Source organism: Pseudopodoces humilis, chromosome 5 (genome assembly GCF_049639895.1).
Source record: "Pseudopodoces humilis isolate 2021_Gansu_Grassland_sample_001 chromosome 5, ASM4963989v1, whole genome shotgun sequence".
Lineage (NCBI taxonomy): Eukaryota > Metazoa > Chordata > Aves > Passeriformes > Paridae > Pseudopodoces > Pseudopodoces humilis.
Window position 1 is genome coordinate 27,557,904 of NC_142204.1, and position 14,088 is coordinate 27,571,991.

The window sequence follows — 14,088 nt, forward strand, 5'->3', positions numbered from 1 at the left end:
TCAGTGTTTAAAATATTAAAATTGTTCAATTAGCTAACAGAACATTACACAGGACACAGAAACAAAAAAAAAAAAAATCTGTAAAACCGTTACTGACAGGAACTAAAGCAAATCATTAGTGAAATTAATAAGGATCTTTCCACCGCCTTAAATGTACCACAGGTTTGGTGTAATAAACACTCCCTGAAAACATAACGTTAGAATCCTGCCTAACGCAATGTTATTTTGCCATTGTTCCCATTGCTTCTTGTGAACACAAGAGGAGAGTGGGAACACATGGGAGAGAGCCACGGATCCCAGTTGGGGAACGGTGAGGGATCATAACTTACTTGCCTATGGTCCTACCTACACCAATTACTAAACTAAAACAGGAACACGGGGCTCTAATTTACTTCTCACATACGCACAACATCAAACGGTGCATTTGTCAAGAATGTGCCTATGAGCCGGCCAGCACTGAGTATTTTCAGCACTGCTTGAAAGAACCCAAAATCCAATGAGGAACGGTTATTTTCGGTGCCCAGAAAAGTCACACAATTTAAAAGGTCTCTGTAACAGAACCGGGAGCTCCAGAGGGGCCGACTGGATTTGATACTAAATATATTCAGTTATACCTCCTATCCTTGGAAACCCTGAGAAGCGGCGACCCTGGCGTGCGGCAGGTGCGGGCAGTCCCGCCTGCCCGATTCGCTCCTGCCCTGCGCGGGGCCGGATTTTCCTCTCCGCCCGCGCGGCCCGCGCAGCGGACCCGGCGCTGTCCGTGCGGGGCTCCCGGATGGGCAGGGGCGGGGGATGGCGCCCCCGCCGCCTCGCACACACGCCGCGCTGTCACACGGGCCCCTCGCCCCGCCCGCACCTGCCGGCAGCTCGCCCCGGGGGCGCCGCGCGTCCCTCGCCGCCCGCCGCAGGAGCCCGCCCTCTGCTCCCTCCGCTCCCGCGGCTGCACTGCCCTCAGCCCCCCCGCGCCGCGGCTCCCTCGCCCCCCGTGCACAGCGCGGGAGCCGCCCCCCGGCCCGGCGCTGCCCTGGGGCCGCCCGGAGCCGCCGCGGGGGGCGCGGCCGGCGCACCTGGCGGGGCGGGGGGGCGGGCGGCGCTGCCGGCACCGCAGTGGGGCGCGGGCCGGGCCGGGCCGGGGGCGCGGCGGCCGCGGAGCGCGGGGCCGGGGCGGGCGCAGGGGGCGCCGCGCCCGGGCAGCCACTGGGAGCGCGCCAGCCGCGTCTCCTCAGCAACGGGCCTGGCACGGCAGGGCTGCGCCTCCTTCCTTCCCTCCCTCCGCCCGCTCCTCCCCGCTTCCGTCCGTCCGTCCGTCTGTCCATCTGTGAGGGTCGCTATCCCCGCCGGCCCGTCCGGCCACACGGACCGAGGCTGCCCGCTCCCCCCGCCCCATCCTCCCGGCCGGGGCTGTGTGTGCATGGGAGTGGGGGGAGCTTCTTTATTGGCCTCGTCCTCCCTCTCTCCCTGCCTCCCCCCTTCTTCCACACTCCACCCAGAAATGATCCAGTGAAACTAGGAGGAGGTGATTCTCCTCCTCCCTCCTGCTGCTGCTCCTGCTGGTCTGGAAGGGACTGCAGGAATCTCTGCTGTGCTCTGCTCTGAGGCAGGGTCTGGGGAGGGGAGACCGTTCTGTGGAGGGAGGGGGCCGCTGTGGCCCGGGGTGCAGCTCTCCCGTGGGGGGCTCCTTGGTTCCCGACCATGGGGAAGGACCAGGAACTGCTGGAAGCCGCTCGCACTGGGAATGTGGCTCTGGTGGAGAAACTCCTCTCTGGGAGGAAAGGAGGGATCCTGGGCAGTGGATCTGGAGCTATTCCCTTATCCAGCTTATTGAGGTAGGGACATCGTTCCCCATAAAATGCTGGGGGTATTAACCTGTTCTTCCCTATCATCATTATCATCGCCCCTCTCATCTTCATTTCCATTCCTGCATCCTTCATAGTAACAATAAATCGTTCACTCTCTCGCCAAGTACAAGCATGCCAGGGTTTAAAGTCACAGGCAGTCATTTTATTGATGTAGTGGTACTGAATTTCCTGTCTTCAATGCGTCTGCAGGGTCCTTGTTCATTCTGTTACTAGCTGTGGTGCAGAACTTATGTTTTGACTGCTGGGTTAATACATACAACGTATTAATTGCCCTTCCTTTGATATTTCCATCTTCAAATTTCTACTTTAATCACAGATGGAAGTGTTTATCACAGACAAGGCATTGCATCGTGGAATTCTGTGTTAAAAGACGTAGCTTCACCCCATACCCTCACCCATAGCTGCTACCCTTGCTGGCAGAAGAAATTAGGCATGCCATAGTAATAAGCCTACAAAACAAAGAAAGGGAATCTTTTTTATGGGAGATCATCGAGGCAGAGGAGGTCTAAAACTTAGGGAGCAGGTTAGGTAAGAGCAGCATTACTTTCGAGGTACCTGGCTTTAGTGGAGTGTAACTGGGTTACTGGCCATGTTGGGTGATAGGGCTTAACTTCAGTCATTAGTTGTGTCTCCTGGGATCTACAGCATAGCTTTAATCGTAAGTTTCATCATGCTCTTTAGTCAGAGCATTGTCACAATCATTTACAGCATTGGACTGTATTCAGAGCAGAGAAGGTCTGCAGCACACAGTCCAGTGCTAGTGTTCAGTGCTAAACTAGGCATAGCAAAGGAAGACAAAATGAAGTGGAACACTGTTGACCTAGAACTTGAATAAATTGGGGGTTTGGTTTGGTTTTTTGTTCCTTAAAGAAAGAAAAGGCCTAGCACAATGGAAATTGATTAAATGAAAATATATTTGTGATTCTGTTGCCAGTGCCTTCTTGTCAAGGTATTTATATTATTTCCAAATTCCCTATCAGGGAAAATTTAATGTTCACTCTCCAAGTTGTACTGTTCAAACTCTATTATAAAATCTTGCTATTTTAAAGCTATGTTTTGTCCTGTAAACAACAACAGTTTGTGTATTTGGTAGTTTACCAAAGTTCTGTGGTGCCCCAGCTCAATTAGCTATTGCCCCACTGTTGAATTACTAGCCCATTGACCAAAATCAAAACACACCATGTGATTGCTTTTTTATACTGTGCTCGAATAGGCTGCTTAGGAAGAAGTGTACCAGATAGTCAGTTGAATTTGAAATATGATTCCCACTCTTCTAAGTACAGTAGTAAGTTCACTTCAGTACGATGACTAGCCATTTATAATCTAGTTCTAACGCATGGTTTGTGTGGTGGCTTTCTCCAGAGCTACTGCCTGTTCTGTATCCTTGCACTGTTAATTTCATGCTGTATGTCGTGAGGGGGTGTATTTGCTTGTGCTTGCCTTTCTTTATTAAACAGCATTGTTGTATGTTGTGTACACAGAACACGTGAACCATGTGTTTTGTATATACAGATGTGTCATCACAGTCCTTGTTTCTTACTCAGGATTGAAGAATTTTAGGTTATAAAGTCAACTGGCTTTTTTTTTTTTTTTAATTTCCTGGAAGTGCACTTAACTTGAAGAGAAGTAAAGTAGAGTAAAACAAATACTATTTAATTTATGGCATTTCTAACTAATGTTAACAATGTCCATGGCTTCCGTAAACACAACTCCAAAAATTAGGAGCGAAGTTTCAGCTGTATGCTGCATCCAGCTGTATGATGAAATATTTCTAATTTAGAAAGAATTCAGTAATGGTCTGATGCTTAAATGTTCACAGTCTAACACACTATGAAACATAAGACTTTTTGGAGGGTTCAGCACAAATGGTCAAAGCAGAAACTACTATGTATTACAGTAAATGTTTTTCAAGAAAGAATTATATGTGACAGGTATTTTGACGTAGTTGGTTTTTTGTTTGTTTGGTTTCTGTTTGTTTTTTTGGGGGGGAGGGGATTTGAGATTGTCCATGATCTAACTGATGCCATTAATTATGGATTAAGTCCAGAATGACATGCAAGATTAAGGTTGGATCTAAGTACAGAAAAAATGGAAACAATATGAAAGTCATATGAACATTCTGATCCTGTTTGGGAAGTCAACACTTACTGAAAATAGCAAAGTTGTAGAAGAGCCATACTTGTACAGTATAAAAGTTTGAGTTTAGGGGAGGGATCCAAAGATTTTTTTTAAATAGAAAACCTGAAGAAGTTTACTAGTAGAGCTATACTGGTATTTTTGCATACAGTTTATTAGAATAAAAAGTTTTGAAAGCTGTTTTAAAAAAAACTAACAGAAAAATATAGGGATGTAATTTTCTTAATTTTATTTAATTTTTAGGACTCATTTTGTCAGTAATTGCTGCTGTTTTTTTCATCATAGTTATTGCTTAGTTTCTAAAATGGTGCCCCAGGACTGTATGTGTCCCACTGTGGTAAGAAAGGTCCATGTTGATCTTTCTTTCTCCTTTTGGCAGTGTTGTTTCTAGTGTTAGGTTGGAACAGTGCAACTCTTTCAGCATGCAAATGGGCTAATACTGTGCCTGATGTGTTGGTCTAGGTAGTAGGAGTACATTATCCCTTTGGATTTCTTCAGAGTGCTGGAGACAACTCAGTTTATGTGGCTGAACTCTCTACAGTTAGACACCTTTTTCTGGTGGAAATTTCCTTTACAGTAAATATGCACCCTGTGAATGAAATTTAATATTCATAAATTGACAAATACACATTGATTGTTTTCTGAACCAATGAACAAACTATCTGAGCTCTGATGTCCTATTTACATTTTTATAACAGCGTTTTTTTCTTAGCAGTTAACGTGTTTTATGGTACTTGGGGGGAAAATAGGGCAAACTTTTATATGGGCTTTCCATAGTTAGAACTATTTGTTGATGCTAATTGCAGACTAAATTATATAATTTTTGAAGGCCTGACTTCTAACTCCTAAGTCATTAAATTATGACAACAGTTCAGGAAAACACCTCTGTTCTGGAAGGCTATTTAAGCACACATATAAATGTATGAATTAATTCCTGCGAGAATTTAGACACGTGCTTAGAGTATGTGGAAAGTGCATAAAAATGATATATGCTTAATTAAGACCTCATATGCACCCAGATATCTGTAATACTTACTACATAATACCTCATGCCTAAATTGGTTTATCTAAAACAATGACAACAAATCAGTGATGTTTGACTGTGTGGACTCTGTAACTTGTTTCAGCTCAGGAGAAGTTTTGGAAGGCTGCTCTGGGTCAGTTTTTGCCCCCTGCCTCAATTTCCATAGTTTGCCCTTTATGATAAAGATTGCGGGCAAATATAGTGAAGGTGAATTTCTCAGGTGCAAAGATCAGCATAAGGCATTGCAACATACTAGAGCAAGTAACCTAAATAAATGCCTAACATAATGTAGTTCCTTAAACTTGGGTACTTCCTGGTACTTTAGGTGCCCAGGTGTTTTCTGAATGGACTGATGGACCTTGAAAAAGAATCAGGAGCTCTGGAGATACATCTAAATTCCTGGTGTGATACACCAGGATATCTAAAACTGTGTTACATGTTTTGCCTATGGTCTCTAACCCAAAACATTAGTGCAGGGCTGGAGTCTCTTCTTTTGCTATGTTGAGACACTTCATGAAACATTCAAAGTCTTAAGTCTAAATTTATTTTTTCTGTTTCTTTGTGGATTCCACTGCCTGGAATTGTCATATGTTAGTTATTAGCTATGTTTCATATTAAAAAATGAAAGTTTTTAAAGTTTAGAATTGTGGGTTATTTTCCAGATTGCAAATAGAATTTCCATGTATTTTTACCTAATTTCACTAGCTTTTCTATTATTCCAGTGTAAACACAAAAACTTGGCAGTAAAATCCCACAGTCTCTCTAATGGAATGATTCGTTTAATTTCTGTATCCCAAATCCTTAAATTTGTGTTAAAGGCTTTAACACATAGAAAGAGTATAGTGTTTCTAACAACCTGGTATTTTTAATTTACTTAATTTGATTATCTCTGTATGCATAGCCTGTTTTAATTGACCAACCAGTTGTTCATTGTTGGATAAAGACAGCCTTTGTTTCTTTCAAAGAGTTTTTAGGAAAAATAACTTTGAAGATTTTAATGTATGTCAGAGACCTTACCTCGTTTTGCCACATGTAGCCATGCCCATGCCTATTTGTTCTATGTTACTAGCAGAAATGGATAGTTTTTGATTATATGCTAATTTTTAGTCTTTTTAAACTGTACACTGTTAAAAGAATTTGGATTTTTAACGGGACTGTGGGATTGAATATTAATTAATATGAACTGGCACAGAGTAGTAGGGAAGGTTGAATTGGCCCTTTTTTGCTCTTTGTTGGCTGCTGCCATTACACAGCATGAGAGGGTGGAGCAGCCTGCCTGGAGCTGGTTTTTTCCCTTTCCACACTTGGCAGTGTGGCAGGGAATGGCTTCGTTCTTTGCTCAGCCTTACTTAGCGCAGCTACACCACATATAGGCCTGGCCCAAGTTATTTCTCCTCTAAAGTGTAAGAAACAGGGCAAGCAGATTGTCAGTCTGGGAGTTGCAATCTGTTTCCTCATCTGTTTCTCGGAGCAGTGTCTTGCTTGCAGCAAAGCCACAGTTTAGCCTGATGGCCTCAGTGCGTGCTGAAAGCCACACAGATCCTCTTCTGTCCTTGTGCCGAGCCCTCTGATTCATTCAGCTTCTTTTGCAAAAGCAGATCACACTTGGTAGGCCTTGTCCTAAGCAGAGACCAGCATTCCCAGATTTCCCAATAACCTTCTTTATCCTGTCAGAATAGGTAACCTAATTCTTTTGAGGACATATTTAATCTTTCTTCTTTCTGCCTTTCAGTATGGAAAGCAAACTAATAATCAGGACAACAGTTTATGCTTCTTGGTATTAGTGATAGTTGATTGCTGCTTAGACTCTGTTTGCCCTTTCAAATGTTTGAGTTTCTCAGCCTTCATTTTGTTGAAGGGCTAAGAGAAGCTCATCTCCTTCATTATCTACCCTTCTTAGACTTATTTTTATTCTTGTTTTTGATAAATGCTTTCAATCAAAGTTCAGACAACATTTTATCTATTGAACTCCTTAGATTTATTCTCTAGTTTGAAATACTTACAATATGTAAAGGTAGCAATATAACGATATCCAGGACATCTGATAGATGGTTAAGGGCAAGGCGATTCTCAAGGTCTGCGTAATAAATCCTCCCTAGGAGTTCAGTATGAGCAAGCTCTGTAGTTAAACTCTATGGATAAATCTCTCATTTCTTACTCCAGAAATAGTTTTCTGAATATTGGTCAAGTGTATGTTCTATTAATTTTCTAAGTTATAGCAAATGCAAAAAATGACCAGCAAGAACTCTAGATCTAGTGTAAAATCTACCAAGGTAATTTTATCTGTCCATAGATAATGGGCAGATAAAGATGTGGGGAGGTACAACTGGGAGGACTGATCTGGAGGAATCTGGCAGACTAGTGAGGGAAATTTGACAAACATGTTAAATGTAGAAGGTAAAGAAAAACATTCAGAAGGCTGAAGTGTCTGTAACTAAAAAAAAAAAACTTTTAGAATTCTTGTAGAATACTTAGCCACTAGATGACTAGTGCCTAATTCCACAGAGGGCTCTATAAAGTCATTGTGATCACCACCATGTTTCCCCTCTTGTCTAACATTTATCTTTTTAAAGGTTTGGTAATTCCATAGAATTAATGCTGCTTTGTAAATTTTTGACACTGTCATGACATTACTGTTTTTAAGAAGTAATGTTTTAGTAGAACTAAGAGGGGAAATAAACGAAAGGGAATGAAGAATGATGTTATCTGAAAGATCTGTTGTCTTGTGAAGGTTGGAAATGTTTTGAAGAGCAAATAGAGATGCTTTTAGGGCAGGTGTTTTCACTGCAGTAGGGATCCAGGACATAGCCTTGTTTCCAAAACTCTACAGGTAAATTATTTTATTTGCCTCAATTTCAGTTTGTATGAGTATTCATGGGTGAGTTGCTACGGAGTGCTTACAGATCTAGGTCATTTTTTAATTTTCCTGGCAAAGGCACTAGTTGAAGCAATTTATAAACTGCTTTAGTTTATGCTACTGGTATATAATCTGTAAGGGACAGTGTAATGTAGAGTGCAGTTACAGTGCCTTTTGTTCAGTAAGCTTAGTCTGCTCATCTGGGGAGGTGACAGATACAAGAGTTCCACAGCTTGAATTCCCTTCTGTCATGTCATGGAGTTTCTCTGCTGGCCACTTCCAGTTAGAGTACACATCCTAATCCTGTACTAATACGTCAAGGTAAAATATATTGACAGCTTTGAGTGTTAAATGTGTAAGGCATAGTAAGTAGTGTTAATTTCTGCCAACTGATATGACATTTTCATGTGTGTGAACTATTTTGGGAAGTAGGGAATTTTTTTTTTTTTTTTTTTTTTTACCTTCTAGCCTTTATTGGAAGACTTTTTTTTTTAAATTGCTTTTTCCTGGTGACAGTATTTTCAGTATGACCACTTTGCATTAAGAAGTGATACAACTGTTCTGCACCTTGCTTGACATCTATGAATTTCTAATGAGGTACAGGTATTTACTGTAAGAAAGGTTCTGTAAGATTTAATTCCACATGGTTATGCTTTTATTATAATAATTTTATACTGTTTCCCATGTATTGCACATACATTTTCTAAAGCAAGAAAAAAGGCTAAAAATGACATCTTGAGTGCAATTTAGTTCCTCTTTAAAGTAGCCAGTGGCAGCCATGTTTCTGTAGGTGTTGATGTAAGTGTTAGGTATCTAAGCTCCTACTGCAGCCAAGGAGATCTAGTTATTAGGGGGCATAGAGAGTGACTGAGCTCACCCCCAATGGATATTGAATGATTTTATGTCAAGATGAAACACATCCCTCATTTAAATACTTCTGTAGGTAAACTTTGAAGAACAGGAAAACAATTGTAATTGAAAGTATATGTAGAATATATTAAAAATGACCACTTATATAGGTAGGTTGAAGCTAAATTTGGGTATAATTTCTTTCCTTCTGTGTTGTATAGCTGATTTGGATTAATTCAGAAGCAGTAGACAGGAGGTACTGATCAATAATCAGTAGATTAGCTGGCCAAGAGGCAGAATCTGAAGTTAGAGATACCTGAAAATTGCTTAAAATTTGTGATGTTGTATCACATGAGGTTTATTCAAAATGCTCCAAGTGTACAAGAAACAAATTATAAAACATTACCTGGAACTGAAGCTTAGGAAGATAGGAAAGGCAAAAGTAAATATGTTGACATCAAAAGAAAATATGGACTCAGTGCTTGGTGGTCACAATATGAGAAGTATCCAAGAGATAGATGCCTTTTAGAGAAAGAAAGAAAGAAAAGAAAGAAAAGAAAGAAAGAAAGAAAGAAAGAAGAAAGAAAGAAAGAAAGAAAGAAAGAAAGAAAGAAAGAAAGAAAGAAAGAAAGAAAGAAAGAAAGAAAGAAAGAAAGAAAGAAAGAAAGAAAGAAAAGAAAGAAAAGAAAGAAAGAAAGAAAGAAAGAAGAAAGAAAGAAAGAAGAAAAGTTTTCTGAATCAGAATTGGGACTGTCTTTTGGAATAGGTATTTTCCCACCACGCATTGCCTGAATTTTAAACCTTCATGATAAAACTTTCCAGTATCATTTTTACTGGTATTCTGAGAATTAACTATTGAGTTTAATGTCTTCTATGTTTACTTACTGACTTGTCAGGGTCATTGTTTTCCATTTTTAGCTGTCACTCGATATGAATAGTGAATCTCTAGGTTATTTTTTGCAAATTAACATCCCCAGCATATTCATATAGCTTGACCCCAGAATCTCAATTAAGTCATTGGTAAGGTTTCTTCAAAACACAATTTGCACTTATTTTTAGTTTTCAGCTTTCTCAAGTAATTATTTATCCACTTCCATGTCCTTCTTGTCATCTGGATAGTTAATTTGTCAAAATATGCTCATAAGTGATTTGCAATCACCCTGCTTCCTGTTTTGTGCACATTTCTTGCAGAGCAGTATCTTGCATAACCAAGTGGTAGATCTGCCAAGGATCTTCTCATATAATGTGCACAAGTAATGCGTCAGAGAACCAAATAAATCATTTGTGGAAATAAAGCATACGGCGTGGAGCGTACATACATGTTACAAATCTGTTGTTTGCCTGTCACAACAGTTAAATCTGTCCCCTCTATTCCTCCTTTCATGTAGACTATGTAAGTCTTAATTTCAAAGGGAGAGGTGTCTTGTAATCAGAAAATGAAGCCCCTAAAGGTATGGAATAAGCATATGTTCTGGGTGAGGAGATGAGGGTAGAAGACGGGTGGAGACCTGAATAAAGGTATTTGGAGTGGTTTGGCAAGCAGGCTGTATGTAAAACTCTGAAAAGACTAGAATGCTAGAAATGGTTTGTAAAGGAAATGGGCAAAAGAATTTAGATTAGGAATAAGAACTGAGACTGACCATGGCAGTTAGCAGTGCTGAGGACAGTGGGAGAAGTTTAGGAGATGAGCTATGAGAAATGGAGCAGAATAAAGAAAAATTCATTCAGCAGAATTGAAAGGAAATGTACATGCACTGAAACGTAGTTTTCATTCAAAGCCTGACATTTTCATATTTCCTTGCTATATTTGTGAAATGCATTTGCAAATTGTCTCCTATTCTTTTAGTGCTAAAATGAGTTGCTATGATAGTGGTTAATAAAGGGCCACCAGTCATGCCATTAGTTTAAGTGGAAGGAGGGGTTGTGATAAATCATCTAGTAAAGTTTTGCCAAGATGACAGTACAGGGTGAAATTTCAGGAGTTTTAGTCTGCTTTTTTATATGAATGATACAATTAAGGTTGCCAATGAAGTTTTTATGTATCTCACTGAATGCAGGCATTACGTTTGTTTTTTTTAATGTCTCAATCTGTAGTCTTTTCCTCACTTGCAGTCCAGGATAGACAGTGCTCATTAGATAAGCAGTTATTCAGTGTTTTTAACTTACTACTAAGTGTTTAGCCCTGAGCCTTATTTTCTGCACACAGTTCAACGTCTTCTCTAGAAAAAGAATGATTCATTTTTCTCCTGGGCTTTTTTTTTTGGTGATGTTTGTCGCTATAGTATCTGATTGCTTCACAGCATTAAATGAGTTTACTGTCACTGTATTTCAGTGATTACATAGGGGTTTTAATATCTGCACTTAAAAATGCTGACTGAAGCACTCTTAGATTATGGCAAGAAGTATGTGTTGAATTGGCAATTCCATCTGGTGACTTCAATGAGCTCGTTTTTCACAGGATTAATATAGTTAGTGTAAAATTATAGGAGTGGCTCTTCATGGTCAGAATGAATGTCTGTCTAGAAAAGTACTCTTCTCCAGTTTTGACTGGGAGTTAAGAGGCTGTTCTTAGGAGAATATAGTGGCAAAGCAAACACGTAGTATGTAACAGTTTCTCCAGTGTACTCTCACAGCTTTTAGCAATTTACAGCAGCTTTCTACAACAGATGTATTGTCTTTGTATTAACTAGCTCCAGTGGATTTTTTTCTTCCATTCATTTGTTCAATTGGTCTTTGAAGCAATGCAAATTTTTAGCATTCGTGGCATCTCACAGCAAGGGTTTCACATCTTAATGAAGTATTATGTGAAGAACATTTTCCGTAAATTAAGTAGCATTTTATGTTCAAATGTATAAAGATCTGTTCAGATATTCAGAGATTTGTTTCTGGAGAACAGATATGGATAGAATTCAGTTCTGTGGTGCAGCATTAAACTGCTGCTCCTGTTCTTACCTTGTTTAATTGATTTAATAAATACCAATGCACCTTTTAATACCTTTGATTTTCAAAAAGAAAAGAGTTTTTATTCAATCATCCCAATTCTTGAGGATAGACCTTGAAATGTTCCAAGATCACCATTCATTGCACAATGAAAGGAAATCATGTGATTATAGCTAATACCTATGTGTTAGTAGGATGACTTAGCACCAGAACTTTAATTAAAGAATGCCTTTGCAATCTCAACAATTTTTAATACACTCTTTATGTATATAGTTATGTATATATTTTCACAGAAATATATATATATATTTCCAGAGAAAAATATATTCCTTTTGAGATTGTAAATATGGACTACACATATGGTGGTGAACAGAACCTTCTGTTAGAGGTGAGATACCTCTAATAACTTACAAAAAATTACAACTCCTGCTGTGAATCTAATATCTTTATGAGATATTATGTAGAATTTAAGATGCTGGAGGATTTTTTTTTTCCTTTTCTTTTTCTTTTCAGTGACTAATGATAATAATTCAGACAAGATTCCCATTATATTACCTGAAACAGCAAAAATGAGGCAAGAAAAATCAAACTTTAATTGTTGAAAGTAAAGTGTTACGATGAAATTAAAGAACTGTGTGTAGGGGAAAGATGTTAGTTTCCTCTCTTCTCTTGTGGGAAACAATTATTGAGGAAACAGCAGGGTCATTCCCCAGTGATGAAACATTTCCTCTAATGCTCTAGAAAGATAGTTTGAGGCATAAATGGGATGTGTATCATTTTCCCACTTAAACTGTGAGCCGAAACTAATAGGTTACTTCAGAAGAGAAGCCATTTCTGGTCTGTGGTACTTACTGTATTGGTACTGCTTAACCAAAAAAAGAGAGAAGCTTCAGCACTGAGCATCCATGTCTCTGTCATTCAAGCAAGAAAGAGTTACACAGGCATAAATGGCATAAAAGGAGTAAAAGCAGCAGAAATCTTGTCATGCATCTCCAGTGCATGAATAGCTTTTGCTATGACATGAACTGTTGCAATGTTTGCTCTCCTTCTTTTGCTTTAAAGCTCAACTGGTTGTAACAGGGCACAGACTAGGGAAGTAAGTTTTGAGAAAAGCAAGTGAGGCTGTTTAGAAGTGTCTGCTTCCTCCTTGTTTGGCTGCCTATTTCAGTAGACAGCCTCCAGAGAATAAATCAGCTAATTATGATGGTGGTAAGAGACAAGGAGATTTCTTTCCCTTCTCTCAGTAAGTATATATTGTTTTCATTGGATTTTTTCTCATCATCATCATCTCTTCTTTTCCCACTAAAATTGTGATGCCCAGCTTGACAAGGGAGAAAAATTCAGGATATGAAGAGTCCTGCAGTTGCTAATGCCAGCCTTGAAAAAGAGAACCTTGCTGCAGATATTCATCTCAAGGCCAGGGAGTCCATATGATAAAAGAAAAAAAAATCCAAAAATCTAGGTTAATGACTTTAGAGAATGCAGAAGGCACTAGGCTGGAAGTGATATGGAAAATAGAACATAAAGCAGAATTCATTGGGTAGTTTAAAAGAATAGACACAGTGCTGATCAAAAGTGTGAGATCAGGGGTACAGGACTGATTTACAAAGTAGGGCATGACAATTTCCTGGACAAAATGGTAGAGGTCCACTTTCAGAACCTTCCTCAAAGACTGATGAACACTTAAGAAGTGGCAAATAAATTTATTTAGAGAGTGACAAGAAAATACATGCTGGTGGTTGGATGTTGTCTGGTCTTTGCCTGAGAGACATATAGTGCATGTGGATGAATTTGCCTAGCTACTTTGGGAAAATGCCAGAGCCAAACCCACTATCTCAGAAAAATGGGAGAAGGAAGGAACTCAGTCCATTTGTGGTATTTCTGTTAAAATATGTTCTTGGTTTAAAAAAAACCTTGGTCAACAATGAGAAAGCAGGCCTCAGGATTATTTTTTAAAGGATGGAGCCAGAATGTCTAGACTTCTTTCTTTGGAAGTTTACTACTTTGGCTAGTTTTCATAGTAGCTAATTACCCAAATCTCCTTTGAAAGTATGAATTTATTAAATTACACAAAATGTCACCATTTCTGAGTGTCACAATTCCTAAAGAGGAATTAAGAACAATTACTGCAGAAGGTCAGCTCATAATATGCATCTTTCTTGACGAGTTTCATTTGACTTGTGAGTTGCTGTAGCACTGTCAGTAGCTCCAGCAGCTGTCATACAGCATGCAGTATTGCAGTCTTCTGGGATTCTTGGAAAAGTCCAGAATAATGCTGAGATCTTCCTGAAAAAAACGAATCTTTTGGTAAAACTGTCAATTCACTATATTCCTGGAGATTTGGGTCTTTGAGGATTTTCTCTCTCAGCTCCATAGAAAGCAATCTATTTAATAGATTCATTTCACAGTATTGCACTACCAAA

At 39.7% G+C, this 14,088-nt stretch overlaps 1 protein-coding gene across 5 annotated transcripts in view; it reads left to right on the plus strand.

The window, feature by feature from the left end:
• The first annotated feature begins 1,692 nt into the window (after nt 1-1,692).
• ANKS1B (ankyrin repeat and sterile alpha motif domain containing 1B) overlaps nt 1,693-14,088 on the plus strand; it is a 412,516-nt gene continuing 400,120 nt past the window's right edge. For all 5 annotated transcript variants that reach the window (XM_088055377.1, XM_088055378.1, XM_088055379.1 and 2 more), the window contains exon 1: nt 1,693-1,826. In XM_088055377.1, the coding sequence (XP_087911503.1) occupies nt 1,693-1,826 (134 nt within the window). The remainder of the gene's footprint in view (nt 1,827-14,088) is intronic.